Source organism: Lepidochelys olivacea, assembly GCF_965140295.1.
Source record: "Lepidochelys olivacea isolate rLepOli2 genome assembly, chromosome: 21".
NCBI classification, from domain to species: domain Eukaryota; kingdom Metazoa; phylum Chordata; order Testudines; family Cheloniidae; genus Lepidochelys; species Lepidochelys olivacea.
Genome location: NC_140431.1, coordinates 14,363,233 through 14,386,656, shown reverse-complemented (window position 1 = coordinate 14,386,656; position 23,424 = coordinate 14,363,233). Strand labels below are relative to the sequence as shown.

The following is a 23,424-nucleotide window of genomic DNA, read 5'->3' as shown; positions in this document are numbered from 1 at the left end:
TCATCTGTGGCCAGGAGAATTCCATTTTGTTTTAAATTTCTTGCTAGTGCAAAGATTTTAAGTGGATTTGAAAATAAAAAACATTTTGGAAACCAACATGGGTAACCAAGTCTTTCCAGTTCTGTTCATATTGTGTTTTAAAAATTGTAAAACTTGCAACCCTGCAAGTGGATTGGTCCAAGTGAACCTGGACACTTGCACAGAATTCCACTGAAGTCAGTGGGGCTTTGCATGAACGCACCGGACTGTGACATCTGTACCGGTAACCTCATTACAGGCATGTTCCATCTCTATGCTATAGCCAGTTTATTCATCAGCTCTGCCTGCATGACTGACACCTGCCACTTCCATTTTCTACTTGGTTTATATTCATACTACAAGTGCTCTTGTCTTGTCTTGTTCAGGATTTTGGACATGAATGGTGGGACTCCCCCCTTGACATACAAAAGATTTCTTCATATTCTCTCTGTACTCGGGGACCCTGACATGCCTGTACGAAACCTTACAGCTGAGGATTTCCAGTAAGTAATTTTCATACAGCAAAAATAGACAACCCAGTAAAGAGCTCTTTCTCTCTTGTCATCACAAGGGAAGGATTTGGCCAGTTTAAATGACACTATCGCAGGGGTGGGCAAACATTTTGGCCTGAGGGCCACATCGGGTTTCGAAAATTGTATGGAGAGCTGGTTAGGGGATGGGGGCATGGCCCGCCACCCCTATCTGCCCCCCCTTCTCGCCCCCTGACCGCGCCTCTCTGGGACTCCTGCCCCATCCAACCCCCCCCCAGGACCCCTGCCCCATCCAACCACCCCTTCTCTCTGTCCCCTGACTGCTCCTGCCCCCCCCGCCATTCCATCCAACCTCCCCCTTTCCTTCCTTACTGCTACCCCTGGACCCCTGTTCCATCCAACCACCCCTTCTCCCTGTCGCCTGACTGCCCTGGAACCCCTGCCCCTGACTGCCCCCCGCCACCCCATCCAACCCCCCCCTCCTTCCTGACTGCCCCCCCAGGTCCCCTGCCCCCATTCAACTCCCCTGTTCCCTGCCCTCTGACCGCCCCGACCCCTATCCACCGCCGACCACCACCCCAACTCCCCTTCCCTCTATCCAACCTGCCCTGCTCTCTGCCCCCTTACCGCGCCAGGTCAGGCCGGGCTCTGCAGCTGCACTGCCCCAGGAGCTCGCAGCGCCCCCCTCCCCCCCCCCCAGAGAAGGGGGAGCAGCGGGGGAGGGGCTGGGGGTGAGCCTCCCGGGCCAGGGGCCGGACAGGAGGGTCCCGTAGGCCGGATGTGGCCCGCAGGCCATAGTTTGCCCACCTCTGCGCTATTAGATGATATATTGCATTATTTGAACATGTAATTAAATAGCGGGTTGTATGTATAAAGAATGTGCAGCTGTGGCTAAGAGGGCTAAAATAATAATAATAATTAATACTGCATTATTATTTTTATTTATTATTTATTTTATAGCACCTAGGAGACCAAGTTATGGACTGGGTCCCCATTGTGCTAGGCACTGGGCAAACACAGAACAAAAAGACCGTGATACTTGCCTGTGTAAGCAAGGGAATATTGGTGGCATTACCTCTGTATGTGACATTGGTGAGACCATTATTGGGATACTGTGTCCACTTCTGGTGTCCATACTTTAAAAAGGATGTTGAAATAATTGAAGGGGTTCAGGGAAGAGCTACAAGCTTAATTTGAGGTCTGGAAAACCTGCACTGCAGTGAGACATTAATGAAGCACAAGCTATTTCGTTCATCCAAGAGAAGACAGTGACTTGGTCATGATCTATAAAGACCTACTTCAGGAGGTGTCTTCTATTAGCAGAACACTCTTTCATCTAGCAGACATAGGCATGACATGAGTCAATGGCTGGAAGTTGAAGCTAGACATAATCAGATAGATTTTTACAAGTGAAGGTAATTAACCACTGGAACAACTCTATTCTATATAAGTCTTATGTCATGCGTCTCATCATAATATCTCAGCACCATCCCGCAGTGCATTAAGCAGTGACAATCATCCATCGGGTGTTGCTTGGTCTCTCATTCTCTCCCCCAGGGAAAAGCATATGCAGTAGAATATCTTGTTTAATAGATATTTTTAAAAAAAATACATGTTACTATGTGCTTGTTAGAGAAGGCAAGGTCTCTTGGAGTGGAAGGTGATATGGTTTGTGATGGGTCTTAGTTCCTGTGGGAGTTCATTCCACTGTCTCAGTCTGACCTCCAAGGAAGTTCTGTCTCCTGCTCAGACAAGCCTTACCCTTACAGTAGATAGTTCCATTGGACTAGAGGAGTGGATTTGTTGACCACAGTCTACATCCTGGAGCTTTAGGCTCTTTTTGATACTGTGGGCCATGCCATGGAGTGCCTCGAAGATAAGGACTGAGACCTTGAACTGGATTCAACATTCTATGGCAAGCTCGTATAGGGAACAGAGGATGGGTGTCATATATTCCAGGTAGCCTGTGATGCTAAGGAGACACTTAGCCGTGTTCTGGACTAATTCTGTTTTTTAAGTGCTGAAGCTCATGCCCAGGTGTGTTGCATTGCTGTAGTCCAACTGAGAAGTGACAAAGTCTTGAATACAAGCCAGGTTATCATCACCAGGATGGGACAGAGTCTCCTAACCAATTGGACAGTATAGAAAGCATTACTTGTGAGTGCTGCTGTCTGAGAGCCTAGCGTCACCAAGGAGTCCAAGAGTACTCCTGACTGTGAACTGAACTGACCAACTGTGGCTGTGAACCTTCAACCAAATTCTTCAAAATGCTCTGCCCACCAGCATCACCTCTGTCTTGCTCGGGTTCAGCTTCCGCCAGCTACACTTCATCTATGAGCTGATTTCATCCAAGCACTGGGCCATCTTGGTGGTAGTCGTGTGGTCATATGTGGTGAAGGATGGATAGAGCTGTGTGTCACCATCATATTGCTGGCAGCTGAGTCCATGTTTTCTGACCAGTTCACCTAGTGGCTGCATGTCAGTGTGGTAAAGTCCTGGAGAGAGAATTGATATCTGTGGCATTCCACAGGTGAGAGGTCTAATAGTGGAGGTTTAGTTTCCCATCACTTCTTGTTGGGTGCATCCCTCCAGGAAGTACTGAAACCATTTTAGTGTACTGCCCTGTTTCCCTGCCACCTCTCTCAGGTGAGACAGTGGTGCCCAATGGTTGACAGTGTTGAATGCTGCAGAGAGGTCCAGGAGGATGAAAATGGATGTTTGTCCTTCATCGATTGACATAAGGAGATCATCCATCTGTGCCACTAAAGCAGTTTCAGTCCCCTCTCTGGGCCTGAATCCAAATGCTGCCAGGTCTAGATTATTGGATTCAGTTAGATGAGCTTGTAGTTTGCATTTAGCTAACTTTTCTGTGAGCTTGCTTAGGAATGGGAAGTTTGACCCTGGATAGTAGTTGGCACCACCTGATGTAACTAGCGTGGGTTTCTTGAGCGTTGGTGGGTCTGTTGTGCGTTTGAAGGAGGAAGGGAATGACTGACTAAGGGATGTGGTGGAATCTCCATCACCTGGAATCTTTGGCTGTCTCTTTCTAAAAGATACGCTGTAGCTAACCCAGAAATCACAGGGTTAATGCAGGAATCACTTGGTGAAAATCTGTGGCCTGGGTTTTGCCAGGGGTTCTACTACCTGGTCACAGTGGCCCCTTTGGGATCTAAACTCTATTCATTTAATGCACAAGGGGCCAGGATTAAGGTTACATGGGCATTTACTTCATCAGACCTTGCTGATGTAGCAGACGAGAGTACATTGTGTGCGTGTGTGTTTTCTCTCATGCACGCAGATATTACTGAGGGAAGCTGAGTCAAAGAGATACATTTTTTTATTTTGGTCTGAAAGCAGTGAAGTTAGTGATCCAGAGGGGAGTTGTACCAGGGCAGGAAAGATGGTGTAGTAGACAGAGCACTGGGCTGGAATTTCTCAGCCACAGACTTCCTGTGTAACCACAAGCCAGTCACTTAATCTACCCTGTGCTTGAGCTCCCATCTGTAACATGGCCCTCACAGGGGTGTGGCAAGGATAGAATTGATTGATTATGGTGAGACTCCCACTTAGTCCTGCCATGAGTGCGGGGGACTGGACTAGATGACTTTTCGAGGTCCCTTCCAGTCCTATGATTCTGTGATTACAGTGGTGAGAGCTGTGTAGGTGGATAGATAGACTGACTTATGGGTTCTCTTACGCTCTGTTTACTTTTCCTTATTGTTTTAATTCCTGGTTATCTTTTTAAATACATGATGAAAGCTAAAGAGGCTCATGCTTGCTTAGTGCTGTGTTCCTTGAAGGGCTCACATTACACCAGTGCTCTGAGCTCTGCACTGCCTTCCAGTTCCTTTCCAGGTGCCATTGAAACATGGCTGCGCCCATGTTTCAGGGTGAGTAAAAAGGCCTTTTGTAACCTAACTCTCTTTTTGATGTGGGTGCTGGATGACTCAGGGCCCCTGACTGACCCTCTTCTTTTCCTTCCTATTTGAAGGGAGACACCCCACTCCGCTGCGCATCCATCATCACAGGGGTTGGGGCCAGCCCCAGCAGCAGAAATGTGGGGTTGCTCAAGGGGCCACTGCCCTGGGAGACCAGGAGCACCCTTAAGGGCAGGCGCAGAGGGGAACCTCCTGATGGATTAGCAAGGGACAGATGTGGAGGACAGTTGAAAGGAGCGACTTTGCCTCCTGCCCCTGATAAAACCTATTACAGCCTAGGGAGGCCGATCTCCAGAGGTGGGAGAGACAGGAACAGGGGGCTTGGAACCTGTCCTAAGAAGCTACAAGCCTGAGGATGGAGGGGAGGATGCTCTCCCTCCCAGTCTCCAAGACTAGGAGAAGACAGCTGGGGAGGAGGGGCTGGAAGGAAAGCACCTTGGCCCTCCCTGCCACAACACAGCAGACTGGGAGTGAAACGGTGTGCCATGCAAGGGCTGTGCGGCAGGGAGCTCAGCAGGCCAGTTGCTGGACCCAGACCTGAGCGCTGCCCTCCTGTCTCCCTCTGTCTGCATCCTACAGGGCTGAGAACTGCCTCTCTGCACTCTGGTCCCAGTGGCAATGATCTGTCCATGTCCCCACCCTTTCCACCACTACAGGTTGGGGTGAGCACATCCCCTGCTCAGACACATCCTATTGCTCACCCTGGCTTTCCCAGATCCAGTGTCACCCCACAGTGGGTCTCCCTGTGTCCTTGTTTGGACTTATTCATCATGGAAGGGTCTGCTCAGAGGTACAGCCATGGGAGGTGAGGGAAGTATGTCCCCCGACTTTTCACTATGCTGCTGCTGACTCTTTTAGTGGCTGCAGGAGTAGCTCATTCCATCTCCTGATCACAACTCCCCGCTAACGTTTTTCAAGGAGGCTGCCGACGGGGACTCCTGACTATATTACACCTCTTGCTCTGCTTATTGCTCTGGTGGCATTGCCCTGTACCATGATGTCAAGGTTCCTCCCCCACTCTGAACTCTAGGGTACAGATGTGGGGACCTGCATGAAAACCTCCTAAGCTTACTTTCACCATCTTAGTTTAAAACTTCCCCAGGGTACAAATTAATTTTATCCTTTGTCCCTGGATCTCCACTGCCACCACCAAACTCTAACTGGATTTACTGGGAAATGTAGTTTGGACATGTCTTTCCCCCCAAAATCCTCCCAACCCTTGCACACCACTTCCTGGGGAAGGTTTGGTAAAAATCCTCACCAATTTGCATAGGTGACCACAGACCCAAACCCTTGGATCTGAGAACAATGAAAAAGCATTCAGTTTTCTTACAAGAAGACTTTTAATAGAAGTAAAGAAATCACCTCTGTAAAATCAGGATGGTAGATACCTTACAGGGTAATTAGATTCAAAACATAGAAAATCCCTCTAGGCAAAACCTTAAGTTACAAAAAAGACACACAGACAGGAATAGTCATTCTATTCAGCACAATTCTTTTCTCAGCCATTTAAAGAAATCATAATCTAACACATACCTAGCTAGATTATTTACTAAATTCTAAGACTCCATTCCTGGTCTATCCCCGGCAAAAGCAGCATACAGACAGACACAGACCCTTTGTTTCTCTCCCTCCTCCCAGCTTTTGAAAGTATCTTGTCTCCTCATTGGTCATTTTGGTCAGGTGCCAGCAAGGTTACCTTTAGCTTCTTAACCCTTTACAGGTGAGAGGATTTTTCCTCTGGCCAGGAGGGATTTTAAAGGAGTTTGCCCTTTATATTTATGACACATGACTGAAGAGGAGACAGGAGTGATCTCCTTGGCACGCCGGATGGGAAGTGCTCTTCCTCCCTCCTCTTCGTCATGGTCTCTCTTTGAAAGAAGCCTCTCTTTTAAATTAGGAGATGTAAGCCTCCTCCTGAGCTGTGCCTGGCTGAAGATTACAGGGTGCCCCTCCCCGAGGATTTGGAAATCCCCCGAGAGAGTCAGTCCCCCTGGAGAGGGGGAGAAACTGAAGGGCTACAGCGACTAGAACACCACTTGAAAAATCAGGTGAGTCTTCTCCTCTTGCTCTGGATGCTGGCTAATAGCTCCAAACTGACCCAGGTGATTATGGCCCTTAGCCCTGCTGCAGATGGCTGGGTCTGAGCCCAGCAGGCGGAGAGGCTGGCCAGAAAGGATCACTCAGCACCAAAGCACCTTGCTTCATCCCAACTCTTGGCTCCTGGAAGGGCTGGTATGTATTGGCATAGGTGTCTCCAAGCAAACAACTCACGTCCTCCTGGCATTTCAGAAGCCACCCACCAGGCTAAGTGGAAAAGATGTGTAGTTTGGTACAGTCACACCCAAGTGGACCCTCTTATAAATTCAGAATACTCTTCTGACAAGACCTGTCAGCTTTTTTGGGGAACCTGATGTTTGGAGGGCCCATAGAGTAGAAGCAGCCTGGTCTCTGGCCTCACACAGAAGGTTGATGTATTTGGAGAACTAAGTTTTCCAGATGGGGCTTCCTTTGCCTTTGGTACTTGATTTAACAATGGCCATTCTACCTCGGATGTCGTTGTTGCCTTTGGATTGTGGTGCACAGAGAAGCTTGGGAGGAATGAGCTGGGGCAGCAGCTGGAATGCAGTGTCTTTATCCCGGTTCCCTTTGGATGCAGGTCAGTTTAGGAGATGCATTTATAAGCCAGGGTGGTATGGCTCTTCATGTGCCATGAACTCTAAGCAAGGCTTCATGGGGCCTGCTGCAAGCTAGCCCCGTGTTCCGTGAGAATGACCCCGGGGCTCCGTAATACTGCAGTGTGACAAACAGGAAATTCTGCCGCAGCTTCAGAGAAATTCAAAACTGGAGGTGTTGTTACTGAAAGAAATGAGAAAATATACAGTGCAAGCAACCAGGTCTCCCTTGAGTTATTTATTGTTATATTAAATTCAGCTTATTTCATACCACCTCCAGACTGTCACTTTAAGGTGCCACGGGATTGTGTGTTGAGAACTCATGATTGCATTGCAGCAGTTGTCATGGGGAAAACTGGAGATTGTTGGTAGCTGGGTAGGAGGCAGTAGGGGTTTTTGGTCCTTGAGGAGCCAGCCAGGCTCTTTAGGATGGTAGGAAAAGCTCATTAGCTGGCCATTTTTGCTCAAATAAATCATCAGCAAAATAGTTGATAATGTCATTAATGATCAAAATTAGGTTTCAGAGTTAACACCCAATTAACAAATGGCATCGTTCACCCCTCTCTTAGAGCAGTTACCCTAGACTGTGGAATTATTCCACTTATCCTACTGTTCCCGGAAGACATCTCTGCCTTAGTTTGTTTTCAGTTCATATTTTGAAGGTTTGCTTTGCAACTTTAAGGGCCAGGTCATATATAAATGGAAGTTTAGAGTCTAGAGCACAGTCCGCAGCCAGTTCCATAGCCACAAGTATGACGCTTCCCGGGGGTACCCCGGGTTGTGAGGCACCTTGCTACCACCTCTCCTTAGCATTAGGACATCTTGTCTATGCCTGTCGGGGGTCAGCTCTCCAACTCCACTAGCCAGCACAAGCACTCCTCTCTAGGCCTATGCAAGCCCCGCTGTCTCTCTATACTCTATAGGTTAGCGACAGGCACACTCCAACCCCCGAGCCCTCTGAGCATCTCCCTGGAGGGTTCAGCCCCCTTTCCACTGAACACGCACTGTATTCACAGATTCACTGCTCCCAAAGGAACAGTACCCTCCTGTTTACCAAAAATGCCTCAGATCACAGCTCCCCTTAACACACAGCCCTTAGACAGGTTTACAGTGAGAACAAGCAAAACTATATTTAACCCAAAATAGAGATTTGAGAAGTAGCAAGTAAAAGTATTGGAAACAAATGGTTACATGTAAAATACGATCATAACACATATCCTAGAGCCTAGACTTAAATTAACAAGATGCTTTCCTGTCCAACGAAGTTTAGCTCACTCAAAGTCCCTTTGTTGTTTTCCAGCCAGGTTGGCTGTGACCCTCCTTTCATAGAACAGAACACACTGAGAGTTCATCTTCTTGGGGAAAGGGGGAAGCATGTCTCTAAACCCCCAACAACCCATTGTCTTTATTTATAAACAGGATTCCCTCCCCTTCCCACCCCCCCAGTTGTTTCTTCCTATGTGCTCCTTTCTTGTTGACTTTACAGTCTCTTGATTAGCATTCAGCTCAGACTGTAGATGGGCCTCCATTGTGTAGCAGAACATATACAATACACACATGACCTCCCAGAGAGAGATGAGGGTCTCTTTCCTCCTGCCTAACAGAAGCATGTTTATCACCTTCTGGTGACTTGCCTTAACTCATAAAGATGAGCCTGGGAGCTTAAATTCCTAACTGTGCTAGACACTAAAAATCATGGACTCGGTAGAGATACTGGTTTTATGTCTCGTAACAACACTCTGTAACCCACTAGCTCTCCTTTGTCCTATGCCTGCAGAGATGTTAATTTCCCACTATATCTTGAATAGGCTCTTGTAACTTGTGTTAAGTCCTTATGCTTAACAATATGTCCCGCCTTGCAGTTAGCTGTGACACTCAGATTGCCTTTCTAGATCTGAAGAAGAGCTCTGTGGAGCCTGAAAGCTTGTGTCCAATAAAAGATATTCCCTCAACCACCATGTCTCTCTAATATCCTGGGACCAGCATGGCTACAACAAAACTGCAAACAGTTATCAATACATTCATTTTGAAATGATTCTGATGACCAGTGGGCTACAGGCTCTCAGTAGAGACCTCACATGTCACCTTCTAGTGCAATGTTTGGTTAGATAGGCTTGTCTTATAGGTATCAAATGGGTTCTTGTAACAGGCTTTAAAGCCTCATCCTCTAGGCAGGTGATGATACTGCTGGAAAGTGGCTTTTGCTGATTCACTATTGCAGTGGGGAAATTTCCCTACTAGCCATAAGAAAAGTGGGAGTGGCTTTCCATGGGAGATTTAGAGTGTGGGCTGAGCTCTCCTCAAGGAGGAACCCCGGGTCATCCAAGTCTAAGGAAAAGACTTGGGTTACATTTTGTATTTCATTTTGATTTGAGTTCTTTTCACGTATAATGCCCAACTCCAGGAAGGGGCACAATTTGTGTGGCCTGTGTTTGGAGTATAGTGGGGAAGCCACCTGCCCACAGCTCTTTTCTGTTTCATTAACAGGACATAAATTGTGGTGTTCTACCTAAAATTGGTTTGTTTGTTTGTTTGTTTGTTTTTGTTTTTAGGGCTGGATAGCAAATTTTACTAAACCAAGAACAATTCCAAATTCTCTGCTTCCAAGTACTACTGGACTGAGTCCCTATTTCAGCTTGGGCTGTTTGTCAGTTCGGAGGTTTTTTTATAGATTATCAAACATTTATGCTCAGGTAAGAAAATGCTGTGTGCAAATCAAGCCAACGCAATGGTTATGTAACAGTTTCCTAGAGCAGACTAGTCTCCTCCTCAGCAACAGTCGTATTAACAGTGCAAAGTGGCTTTCGATATTGTTTGAAATATTATCCTTAAACAGATTAAAGCCTTGCCCTGACTAGGATTTCAAGGTGTGATGGTAACGCGTGTTACCAAACTCCATCTAACGAACACTTGCTAAAACTGTAGCCAAGACAAAGCAATTGTCCTTTAGTACAGGCTTTAAAGTGATTGAGTTGGTGGGAGGAGGAGAAGCCTAGGGTGTAGCTCAACCAGCTAAAATTGAGCTAAAGATGTCGTCCCAGAGTGACGTCCCAGAGGTTCTCTGTCGACAAGACCTATGTGTGTTTTGGCTGCAGGTCAAGCTAAACAACATCAAGTTTGTCCTCCTTTGCAAATCTTAAATCTTGTATATGCAAACATGTCAGTTTCCATCAGTGCATAACTCAAAAACAGATGTACAGAATTTGCACAATTTCTTTGAGAAGAAATTACCATTGAGAACAAGCCTGGAAAATGCCACCCTACATGGAGACTGTATCACAGTCTGCATGGGCGCAGGGGTCCATTTGTGGGAATGAGACTTCACTGTTTCATTAACATAAACCAGGGGTTCTTCATGAACTGTTTAAAAACGGCTACTCTTCTTCAGTGCGTGAATCCGAGCAACTAGAGACCAGTCCGTGCGTGTCTGCTTTAAGGAATCGTAGGGGTTTTATTTTTGCTTTGGGAAGAAATCCTGGTATGAATCTATCCTAGAAGGTCAGGGTGTTGCAGAAAATTATCCCAGCTGGCCAGGAAATGTTGAGTTTTAGGGGTTTCCAGCTCACTCTGTTTCGGTGCTGCAAACTTTGTTTCAGACCTTGGCTCCTTGGATTCAACAGGGAAAGGCTATAAAACTCGCCGACGTTTTCAGCTGTGCTGTCTGGGCCAACTCATGTGCTAGTTAACCTCTTGCAGCTCAGCTGCAGTCAAGGGAATTACGATGACTTCCACAGGTCGAGGCTCTGGCACTGTGTCTTTGTTGCAGTCAAAGAACCACTCTCTGCCACCTGTATCACTTCAAGGACAGCTTCTATGGCGAGAATTCTTCTATACTGTGGCATCAGCAACACCAAACTTTACCAGAATGGCGGGGAACCCCATCTGCCTTCAGATCAACTGGTACCAGGATGCAGAGAGACTCTACAAGTGGAGAACGGTAAAGGGCTGAATTCCCATTTGAGGAGAACCGATACAGTCATTTCTCTTGTTGGTTGTTTCTAGTTCACCACACTGTATGCCATAGGACTGTGAATAGCATTTTAAATAAAATCAAGCCACTGGGTACAACATACATTTTATAGAGCATCTTTCATGCAAAAGGTATCCCAAAGTACGATAGAGAGTTAAATACTTAGAAAGAGATTGACTTCATCAAGATTTATATTGACCAGATAATTTAATATAGCCCATCCACCTTCTAGACACCTGAGCACAGGGCTGTAAGCCAGGGCACTCTGAGTCCTATTCCCGCTTGTTCTCCTGACGATCTGTAATACCCCAATGAGAAAATTCAGAAGGGTTGAAGGAGGAGGAGATCTAACGGTGTCTTCAATATCTGCCTCTAAAGGAGATGGGAATGAAGGACTCTGTTGGCGTTCCTGCCCCAGGATCTTGCAGTAATGTTTCACCTGTCATGGCCCCTGGGTATTTTTTATTTCCTGTTGACTCTTTGGAGAGTTTTCCAACCAACCAAATAAAACCCAGGGAGCCTAACCTGTATAAGAGGTACACAGTGATAATTATTAATACCTAGCTCTCATACACAAACAAAGAGCCTGCTCCAGGCCCCTCAGTGCAGTGTGTCCATATAACCATCATCAATATTTTTATCATTTGCATATTCTTATGGCCCTGATGACCTACTGCTACAGGTTTAACCTTCACAACCTTGCATCCTATGTTGTCTCTACAAAGTTCTGTCATTCCGATTTGGTAATGCTTGACACCTGTTTAGCATAGGTGTCTATGATGATGCAAGTTGCTAGCCAGGGGAGAATCACAGAGCTGGGGGAAAAAAATTTGGACAAATAGTTTATTTGCTGAAACATGCAGTTTTTGGTTGACTCAAAACAAATTTGCTGAACAGTTTGGGCCCAAAAAACTTTTTGGGGAGGAGGAGGCCTGCTCCCTATAACTTCTGGGATGTGAGAGACCCCGGTTCAATTCCCCCCTCTCCCTGATGTGGAGAAGGGATTTGAGCATGGGTCTTCTACAACGCAAGTGAGTGCCCAAGCCACTGGTCTCGCAATCTCGCCTGCTGATGCTGTTCCAGTTTGTGTATATAAATAGTCATTGGAGTAGGTACATGAACTTGGGTTTCCCACATCCTAGGTGAGTGCCCTAACCACTAGGCTTTAAAGCAGCAGTTCTAAACCCACGGCCCAATTAAAGGCTGCCGAGCTGCACAGTGGGGTCCGGGTTCCCGGCTGCCTGGCCCGGTGCAGTGGGATTGCGGGTTGGCAGCCAGTCCTGTGTGTCGGGGGTCCGGGGTTTTCACCCAGCCCCACACAGCGGATGTCCAGGGTCTGGGGCTGCCACCCAGCTCTGCAGGGGTCTGGGGTCAGCGTCAGGGCTACCGGCTGGCCCCATAGGGCTGGGATCTGGGCTGCCACCTGGCTGCCCTGCCACCTGGCCCCACGCAGCGGGATCCAGGGTTGGGGCTGCTGCCCAGCCCCGCACAGCAGGGCCCAGGTCCCTGCTGCCCGGCCCCCCACCCAGGGCTCCACTCCTGGCCCCACTCTACTGGAGGGTGGGAGGCGCTGGGCATAGGAGAGGGGTCGGAGGGGTGCGCTGTGGTTCTCAACCTGTGTCCCAGGTAATACAAAATAGGTTGAGAACCACTGTTCTAAAATCATTCTCATTCTTGCTCCCTAGCCCATTGTGCCAGAATATCCCATACCTCAGTGGCAAAGTCACTCTTCAGTGTGAACAAGGGTTCCAGTTTGGGCCCCTAATGTCTGATCCTCTGACAAAGTGACTGGCCTATGTGTTTAAAGAAAGGGCAAGAGAGAAGAAGCAATTCCGGGGGTGAAGGAGGGAATGGAGTACTGTGTGTATTGAGCAGAAGGACTGAAATCTTCTGTGTGTGTTTTAGGCTCAGACAGGGTTTCCGTGGATTGATGCTATCATGACTCAGCTTCATCAGGAAGGTTGGATTCACCACCTTGCTCGACACGCTGTTGCCTGCTTCCTGACTCGAGGAGACCTCTGGATCAGCTGGGAAGAGGGCATGAAGGTTCGCAATCTTTTCTTTCATTGTTCATTGGCCTGTTCCTAAAGGTGCTTTGAAGAAGCCCCTGTGAAATGCAAATCTTCTGGAGGATTTGAATTGTCGAGTAATCATAGAATTGTAGGACTGGACGGGACCTCAAAAGGTCCTCTAGTCCAGTCCCCTGCACCCATGGCAATGTTTTATTATACTGTGCACCTGTGGTAAGGTTACATTAGAAGTATTATATTATTTTTAATACAGTAGTGCTCAGAAGCCCCAGTTGAGATATGGGCTCTGTTGTGCTGGACGTTGTACAGATACATGCATCATAAGAGGCAGTTCCTGCCCTGCAGAGCTAATAATCTAAATAAACCAGACCAAGATTGGGAGGGGAAATAGAAGCACAAAGAGAAGTGACGGGCTGAGCGTCGCGCAGCAGACCCGTAGCAAATCCAGGAATAGAATCCAGGTCTCCTGAATCCTGACTCCAGGTATAAAAAGCCTAATTCCAGCTTACTAGCCACAAGAGAGAAAAACAAATACATATACACAAATGAGCATAGTCTCTACTGATGCCTCCTAACCAGCTCCTAGATCCCCGAGGTGCCTGCAGGTCTTTCCTTCACCATAGCCTGCCCAGGCTGACTTCCTTCTAGTAATATATCCCGATAGTTCCCAGCCTCCCCTGCCCTTAAAGGGATAGCACCCTATTCCAGTGTCTTTTTACCAGCCTTTGCCCTTTATTTCACAGACCTGCATTCTTTACTTCCTTGCCACATAAGTGTTCCCTGCCCCCAAGATGTGTTGTTTTCTCTCTCTTTAATTTCTCATGAAATACAGGTGTTTGAAGAGATGCTGTTAGATGCAGACTACAGCATCAATGCAGGAAACTGGATGTGGCTGTCAGCCAGCGCTTTCTTCCATCAGTACACACGCATTTTCTGCCCGGTCCGCTTTGGCAAACGCACAGATCCAGAAGGGCAATATATCCGGTAAGAAGACACACAATGTAACAACCCTTTTTTTTTTTTTTTTATTCTAGGTACTTATTTGGCCCCTGCTACTGTAGTATCTGAGTACCTTGCAGTCTTAACTGTCATTATCCTGTAGTCCAGTGGGGTAGGCAGAGCTATTATCCATGTTTTACAGATGGGGCACGGAGTGACTAAGGGACTTGCCCAAGGTCACACAGGAAGCCTGTGGCAGAACAGAATATTGAGCGTGTGTCTCCCAAGTCCCAGGCCAGTGCCCTCACCACTGGGCCATCCTTCTTCTCTAGTGCAATAGTGTATCAATCCCTACCACGCTTTCTGGTCCTGTCCTTGTGCGTTTTAGCAGAAGCCTATACTGGGACTCAGGAAAGCTGGGTTCTATTCCTGCCTGTGCCACTGACCCGCTGGGTGACCTTGGGCAAGTCACTTTCCCTGCTCTGTGCCTCAGTTTCCCCATCTGTAAAATGGGGATCCCGCTCCTGACCATCTTTGTAATACATTTTGAGAGTTACTGATGAAAAACACTGTAGATCATTAGTTTCCCATCATTGCTGATAAAGATATTGAGCAGGTTCATGTTTAAGTAATTGGCAATTTTACAATAGACTTCAGTAAGAACAGGATCAGGCGCTAACTAGATATTTGTGTCTAAGCATGCATTCTCCTTTTTCCCTTGCCACCTCCTGCTGTCTGATTCATTTAGATCTGTTCCAAACTCATACAGTTGAGAGAGACATGCCGAAATATCAACATGGTTGCTTAGCACTCTTGTGTGCCCTGCACTGAAATACTCAAGTATTTGCCTACAGAATTTATATATATATATATATATATATTGTGTGTGTATATTTTTTTTTGTAGAAAATACCTCCCCGTGCTAATGAATTTTCCTTCCAAGTACATCTACGAGCCTTGGACAGCACCCGAAGAGGCACAGAAGCAGGCAGGATGTATTATAGGTAATTCTGAGGCCGTGTTAAGGATTTTGCTACTGATACAGGTTGTGTGAAATAAGTATTTGCTAGAGATGAAAACGTAACATTTTCAGCAAGGATTTGGCCCTTACATTCTGAAATGGATTAGCCTAACATTTTCGATTGTTTCAACTCTCAGTTAAAGATGACTCGTTATTACAGACTGCAATATGCCTTCAGGGTCTGCTGTGCCTTAATATTGTCTCATGTGCCAAACCTAATGCAGTCCTTCAGGCTGTTGTCTGTCAGATGTACTCACATGGTCCCCATTGCTATAGTATCTGAATGCCTCGCAGTGTTCAGCGTATCCTCCTCTGCTGCTGAGAGGTACAGTTGTGTTGTCATCCCTGTATTACAGATGGGGAGTTGAGGCCCAGAGAAACAAAGGACTCAGGCTCACCCAGGAGGTCTGTGGTGGAGCTGGGCACTGAATCTACTGCTCCCAAGTCCCAGGCTAACACCCTAACCACTAAGCCATCCTGCCTCTCAATATGCCGCTATACATCACCCTGTGGTGTCTTCACACTGGGATAAAGAGGGATGGGGCTGGAGGGTTGTGGGGATTTGTAATGGTTTTTGCACAGTGAAAACTTGCTGAGATTGTGGCTGCAAACCGGAAAGTCAATGGCAAAACTCCTATTCAATGGAGCCAGGATTTTGCTGTGTCTCTGTATTTGAGGCATGAACCGGGGAGAGGAAGGGTAGCCCGTGGTTAGGGCAGGTGCCTATGACATGGGAGACCTGGGTTTAAATCCCTGCTCTTCTACAGGTTTCCTCTGTGACCTTAGGGAACTCATTTAGCCTTTCTGTGCATTCTGTATCTGAACAATGGGGAAAACAGAATTCCCTGCTTCACAGGGGTGTTGTGCAGATTCATACGTTACAGAGTGTGAAGCACTGAGATACTATAGAAACAGGGGCCATATAAGTACCTAAGATAGATACATGACAAGCAAGCCTGCTGTGGTTATGCCAGCAGCATCCTCTCTGAGTGCTTGAGTAAGAAAGCCACAGACAAAAGCATAACTGATTTCTATCACTGAACAGTTCAGCTATGTCAAATTTCAACAAGGAACAGCTGTTACTTGTCCACTCTCTCTCTCTCTCTGATTTTAAGTGTCCCCTCTCCTATTGACAGACGTGGCTATAATGCCAGGCGCTACACTCGGAGCTTTCCTAAGCAAGCCACCGGGCCAAAGAATGCTAAAACTGATGCTGAGAACAAAGAAACTCAGAGGATCAAGCTTCCAAATCTCACTTCTGCCTCAAGGGCCTTTCTTGGTTGCTCCTCCAGCAGAGGGGCCATTCAATACAGCATGAGACCTATGGAGAGATCACGGCTCCTATCTTAATCCCAGTAACGTCCTGCCCAGACGTAGTTCTTCCAGGGCCACTAGCACAACCAGCAGCACCAGTGGCCTAGTTGTCTGCAGCCTAAAGTACCCACACCTCCGACATGGACCTGCTGCAAGAGGGAAGGGTTAATCTGCACCCTCTCTCCCACCCCTAGCAGACATTCACTGGAGCAGCTGTAATTTGTCCCTCTCTATATATGCGCCTAATAGCAGCACGATATCTTGGCTGGGATTTCAAAGAGTGTAAGGGAATTAGTAGTAATTGCACTGAGGTAGTACCTAGAGACCCAATTATTGATCAGGACCCCAATTCATAGATTCCAAGGCCAGAAGGGACCATTGGGATCATCTAGTCTGACCCCCGGCATAGCACAGGCCAGAGACCTGCCCCCCAAATAATCCCTAGAGCCGATCTTTCAAAGAAATATCCAATCTTGATTTTAAATTGTGAACGACGGAGAATCCACCACAACCCTTGTTCCAATTGTTAATTACTCTCCCTGTTAAAATGTACGCCTTATTTCCAGTCTGAATTTGTCTAGCTTCAACTTCCAGCCATCGGATTGTGTTAGACCTTTCTCCACTAGACTGAGGAGTCCATTATTAAATATTTGTTCCCTGTGTAAGTACCAATAGACTGAAATCAAGTCAACCCATACTCTTCTTCTTGTTAAGCTAAATACCTAGACTCCAGAAGCTCAATCAGTAATCCTTTAATCTCTCTCATGGCTCTTTGTTGACTCTTCTCCAATTTATCAACATCCTTCTTGCAGCATGGGCCCCAGAACTGGACACAATATTCAAGTAGCGGCTGCAACTCTGCCAGTGTGCTAGGCGCTGTACAAAAACAGAAGAAAAAGATGGTCTCTGCCCAAAAGGTGCCCAAATACCAATACTGTTTCCATTAGGCAGGTTTTGCCAGGCTAAAAATTCAAAATATATTTTAAAATAACTATTCTAATTAACTCAACTTCTTGGCTGGTTTCCATCCAGGGAGATCATTCTGTGAAGTGATACTCAGTCTTTGATAGAGCATCGAAAAAGCTACTGCTTGGCAAAAGGCCATCTTGATCAACTTTACTGACTTAATGAGAGCATTCAATGGTGACCACAGACAGACCCTGTGGAATATTGCTAGAAGCTATGGGATACCAGACAAAGCTGATCCACATAATAAGGAGTTTATATGAAGTCGATTCATGGTAAGATTGGATATAGCCCTGGGTGAGTGGTTCAGTATTGTGACAGGAGTTAGACAAGCGTGTGTTATCACTACTCCATTCGCAATAGACTGGGTGATGAAACAGGCAACAAAAGGCATTATGGATGGTGTAAGATGGTTAGCAGAGATGAGTGACACAACCTTGACTTTGCCGATGACATTGCTTTACTAAGCATGACGTGGACCAGAATGCTTGCCCTTACATCAGAGTTAGAACAGGAAGCAGCAAAAGTTGGATTGAAAGTAGATGCAGAGAAAACCAAGATTATGAAGGAAGTAAGCTGGACAACAGATGCAAGGCTGTAGGTGGATGGAAAATAAATTGAACAGGTAGAAGAGTTCTGCTATCTGGGGAGTGTGATGACATTTGAAGGTGGCTGTGATACAGATATTCATATGAGCCTAGGAAAAGCAAACACCACTTCTGGAAGAATGAACATCTGGTCAAACAGAGGTTTCTATGCCAAAGTAAAGATTAGATTATACCATGCAGTTGTACTAAGCGTGCTGCTGTATGGAGTAGAGAATTGGACAATGACAGTGGCTAACAAAAAGAGATTGGGGGCTGCCCATTACAGATGGCTGAGCATGATATTACACATTTCATAGAAAGACAAAATAACAAATATAAGAGCAAAGGTGTGGACAGAACAGGACATATTAGAAAATACCCTCAAATAAAGAAGGTTCAGGTGGTTAGGACATATACACCATATGGAAGACGGGAGGCGTACTAAGCAAGCATTGAATTAGGTACCCACAGGAGAAAAAAGCAAAGTAAGCCAAGAAAGAGCTTGCAGAAGACCGTGACGGAGGATATTGAATGTGCTGGCATCACCTGGGAGGAAGTACCACAACTAGCAAGCAACCATAGTCAGTGGAGGAACTGGACTTCCCGATGTGTCAGAGACACGGGGGGAACTAAGATCTAGGTGTGACGGTTCTTGTGGTGCACAGGACTATGAGTCACCTTGTTACACCTCTGCCTCCAGCATAAAGGAGACTTAATCATAGAATATCAGGGTTGGAAGGGACCTCAGGAGGTCATCTAGTCCAACCCCCTGCTCAAAAGCAGGACCCATCCCCAATTAAATCATCCCAGCCAGGGCTTTGTCAAGCCTGACCTTAAAAACTTCTAAGGAAGGAGATTCCACCACCTCTCTAGGCAACGCATTCCAGTGTTTCACCACCCTCCTAGTGAAAAAGTTTTTCCTAATATCCAACCTAAACCTCCCCCACTGCAACTTGAGACCATTACTCCTTGTCCTGTCATCTTCCACCACTGAGAATAGTCTAGAACCATCCTCTCTGGAACTACCTCTCAGGTAGTTGAAAGCAGCTATCAAATCCCCCCTCATTCTTCTCTTCTGCAGACTAAACAATCCAGTTCCCTCAGCCTCTCCTCATAACTCATGTGTTCCAGCTTAACTGGGTGTCAGCTCCCTGACATCACCAGCCTGTTTGCCAGCTAACCACGCTCTTCTGGGCAATGCCAGCCCTGACTTTGCCTTGCAGGTAACAACAGGTGCCTCCCAGTCTTCAGGCCCCTTTGACACGATCCCCTATAGAGTCTTGCCCCTTATCCACAGAACACTCAGAGAATCACGAGGTCTGCTGTCCCCAAGGGGACAGTGCACAAGCCAGCTTGTGTGATTCAGTGTAGGATCAGCACCTGGCTCAATATCACAGCACTGAGATACACTGATAGTGAAAACAAGGATACATGTATTACCAAAGACTCAAGATTCAAGACATAGTGAGTAAGGATAATGGAAACAAAAAGTTATGTATAAAACAAAATCATCACATGCTTTCTAGAGACTAAACTTACCAGGCTAACCTGTCTAAAAATGTTTACCTCCCCCCCAAAAAACTAACATCACGGGGGCAGCATTTCAGTGGAAGTTAGTTGTGATCCCATTTTCACTAATGCAAACATTCTGCCCATTTACTTCCTAGATGTAGGATAATGAGGTGTCTTTTTTGTTTCCCAGATAAAGTCCAGTGAAGCCTTGATATGTATCTCAAGATAATCCTCTGCTGTGTTTCTCGACCTGTTAGTTCCTTTCTGAAATTCTTATAATCCTTCATCTGCATTCAGCTTAAACAGGTGGTGGGAGACCCATTGTGAGTGAGACAATACTTCATGTACATTTCAACAGAGAAACCAGTGAATAAACATCCCTTGTCTGTCAGAAGACCTGTTTGTCAACTCTGCCTTAATACAGACTTTAAAACATATTTTCAGTATATATATATATATAGACTCCTGATAGAGTATCCTTATGTAGTATCCTCATCTTTACCCCAGCTTTCATTTAAGACCTCACACAACATTCATTGGTGAACTAGAATGTACATACTGAGAATCAGGATATTTCTGTAACCCCCCTTGCCACTTGGCATCAGAAGCTCTTGGGTCCCACTAAGGTCTTCTTATTTCTGGTTATCTTATTATCTCTCCCTCATGCAGAGACTAGCAGAAAACGCAGACTGAAGTGGTGCATACACCCTCGGTACAGGGGGGAATTTAATTCCCAGCTTTCCCGGGCTTACTATTTGGTATTCAGTTGAAGAGTAAAAAATAAAAAGGCCTGAATACTTTAATTTCTGGTGCAAATCCTTTTGAAAAGATAGTGTTTAAATAAATCACATTTGTAGAAATGGCTGCCGATATTTTCTGTCAGGTCAAGATTACCCACTCCCTATGGTAAACCACAAGGAAGCCAGTGACCGTAATCTGCAGCTCATGAAACAGGTCAGAGAAGAACAGTATGGAACAGCACAGCTCACAAGAGGTAAGATAAGCTAAGAGACTGCACATTCAGTGTAATTGCCATACAAGTACTAGCCGTGGCTGTGAATTAAAGTGTGCTCTTTCAGTATGATTGGAATTGTGCAGATAACTGATCATTAGAGCTCTGCACAGATACAAAAAAGTGGATCTGCAGCTGCAACAATTAGCTTGTATCAGACCATGATCTGCACTCCACGTTTTATATATATCCATATCGGCACCAGCACCCTATCTCACTGTTAGAGCCCTGCACGGATACAAAAATTTGGATCTGCATCCAATGCACAATCTGCAAAGAGGGTAAACAATACAACCACATCCGCAGATGCATATATCTGCAGATATAAGGCGGATATATGCAGATTTGCAGGGCTCTACTGATAATAAAACGCGCTCTTAGCCACAGTGGTATTGTTCAATCCCAGCTGGTGTTAACTCATCTTAAGAAAGAGTTTTAATAATTATTATTATAATAAGTTACTCTTTCTTTGAAATGCTAGATGTGTACCAGTTGTTTTTAATAATGTGAACATTATAATATGCATATAGTAATATTATGGATTTTACTTCATCTCTCGATTTGTAAGACATTTCAGAGAGATTTGCAAATGGGTTTATGAATCTGCACCTGGCCGTGTACTCTAAACCTACCTTTGTGCTTTCAGTACTCGATTCAGCAAGGTGCACTTAATGCCCTTCCACACCTGCTCAGAAGGACACAATGAATTATAGATTGTCATAGTTTGGGGCAAACGCACCTGTATTCCCACTCTGTGGTCCAGCCAGGTCACCCACTCTTAGGCTTCTGGATCCCCAGCCAATACCTCTCTTGGGCGGAGACACGTGCCGCTCTCCTTCTGACCTGGGTATTTCCAGGCTGCACAGCTCCCAGCCTACACTGTGAATTCCCCAGCAAAGTCAGACTGCCTAAGCAGGCCTGCTTTACTTCTCTCCTCAGAGACTATAAACAGTGTAATTATCCACAGTTAACTTACAGCACAGCTCTTTCTGCTAAAGCATTATAGAGAAAACACATTAAAAACAGTAAAAGAAGTCACACCCATGCTAACAGCTTACCAGAGATCACACCAACAAGGGCTCTGGCAGGTGATCAGTCCTTCAAACCCCACCAAGGGGTTTTCTGCAGTCACAAGTTAGTAACCATCTTGGCTCAGAACAAGAACCTTCATGAGTAGGTCAAGTCCTTCCAACCCTTCCCCAGAAGAACTGGGGCCTCCTTTGGAAAAGATGGTCCTGTCCATTTGCTAGGTCAGAAAACAGCCCCTGAGTCAGTTTAAACTCAGGCTATTTATCCAAAAGTCCTTTCTTTGTCTGCTGGTCTCTAGAAAATCCAGTTTGAGCCAGTATGTGCAGCTTCTTGATCAGGTGGTATGTCTCTAGAGGTTTTACAACCTGAGTGAATTTTCCTAATCACCTCCCACTGTTCTGAATTCCTGTCCAGGCTGTGCATACCATCCCCCATGGAATCACATACAATCCCTAGCCCACAATGATACATAAACTTAATATAGTAAGATCTCCCAAAGATATTATAGGAAATTGCTATATCTGTCACACAGGTGATACACATAAAATAATCCTGTATGTATCCACCCATATGCCCCTTACACCGAACTACAATCTCACCAGTCAGTATACTTCATCTGTACATCCAATATAGATTACATACCACCAATTACCTACTGTAAATACTGATCTACAAATCTGGTCACCAGTGGACCAAATGATCACCTCTGTATAAAATGACTTTTAAGAATGAGGAATGTGGAGTTCTCATTTCTTCTCTATCCATTGCACATATACACAGTCACACAAATGCACAAAAAAATTGCATTGGGGGGAATGGGTTCATTTATGCTGTCATTGAAAGGATTACAACTTTGTGGGAGTGAATGGAAACTGAAGAAAGTTCTGTATGTGCACAGGCATTGAAAGGGTTACGTTTGCTGAGGAATGTAAAAATGAAATGGTTAGCTCGCAGAAACTGAGTGTTCACAAGGGTTAATCAGAACCATCCAGATTTCCAGAGGTGGTATATTAAGTATCCATTTTGTTTTGGGAAGAACAAAGGAGCATGGTGTACTTTTAATATGGGATTTAGTTAGACTCCTTGGCTTATTACACTCTAAAGAGACCTTGCGTTCATAAAAAATTGTGGACTGAAACATCTGGAGTATGACTGAGCAGATTCCTTCCCAAAGGTCATGGATTTTGGATGATATAGATCGATATAGACATGGATATAGAATGAAAAAGATACAGGGCTCACATTTTACATTTCTTGCATAAATTTATTGTAATCTTGTGAAAAATGCTAGATGATGTCAGAATGAAATGCTTCTGTCAAATATTAGCCTGAGTTTGTTTGAAATCATAACTTACTGGGCTCTTTCTAGAACCCGTGCCTATTCCTGAGTGTGTGTCATATTGATGTCAAGGTCTTATTGTTAGTTGTTAGTGTTAAACCTAATAGAATTGCTAAGTACAACTGCTTTTAAAGTCATGTGTTTCAAGGGGCTGCAGTGAAACTAAGGAGCCTTTATTGAAAGATGCTGAACATGAAGACTGTACAGTTATAAAACTCTGTTCAGTGTTTTTGTTTCAGATCATTAAGATATCATATTTATTCTAGGTAGATTAAACTTTTCCCTCCCATGCCAGGTTTACTAGGGAATTAATTTTGTATTTCTGTGGAAATCTATAAATTTCCTTGTTTAAATTTATATTTGGCATATAATTTGTGCCATAGGCCTACTCTTCCCTTAATACAAAGTGAGATTTTACCAAAGTAGAAATGTGTCCCATCTTGCTGAATGGTAAATTAGGAAGTCTGAATTTGTCAATTTGAAGCCAAGAGGTAAAAGAATTTCTCTTAGCTCAGAGATATTCCAGCTGAGCCATCAGAAAGACAGTTTTATCTTAGGTATCTTAAATTGTGGCTCTGGTCTG

At 45.5% G+C, this 23,424-nt stretch overlaps 2 protein-coding genes across 2 annotated transcripts in view; one reads left to right on the top strand and one right to left on the bottom strand.

Annotated features, from left to right (window-relative positions):
* Window positions 1-21,723, bottom strand: part of UBE2T (ubiquitin conjugating enzyme E2 T) — a 59,165-nt gene extending 37,442 nt beyond the window's left edge. The window contains exon 1 of the mRNA XM_084611355.1: window positions 21,532-21,723. The gene's annotated coding sequence lies outside the window, so the exon portion shown is untranslated. The remainder of the gene's footprint in view (window positions 1-21,531) is intronic.
* Window positions 1-23,424, top strand: part of LOC311511061 (cryptochrome-1-like) — a 34,264-nt gene that overhangs the window by 4,544 nt on the left and 6,296 nt on the right. The window contains exons 3-10 of the mRNA XM_084611352.1: window positions 405-521; window positions 6,348-6,498; window positions 9,675-9,815; window positions 10,889-11,059; window positions 12,998-13,138; window positions 13,955-14,106; window positions 14,968-15,065; window positions 20,345-20,455. Coding sequence (XP_084467478.1) covers window positions 405-521; window positions 6,348-6,498; window positions 9,675-9,815; window positions 10,889-11,059; window positions 12,998-13,138; window positions 13,955-14,106; window positions 14,968-15,065; window positions 20,345-20,455 — 1,082 coding nt within the window. The remainder of the gene's footprint in view (window positions 1-404; window positions 522-6,347; window positions 6,499-9,674; window positions 9,816-10,888; window positions 11,060-12,997; window positions 13,139-13,954; window positions 14,107-14,967; window positions 15,066-20,344; window positions 20,456-23,424) is intronic.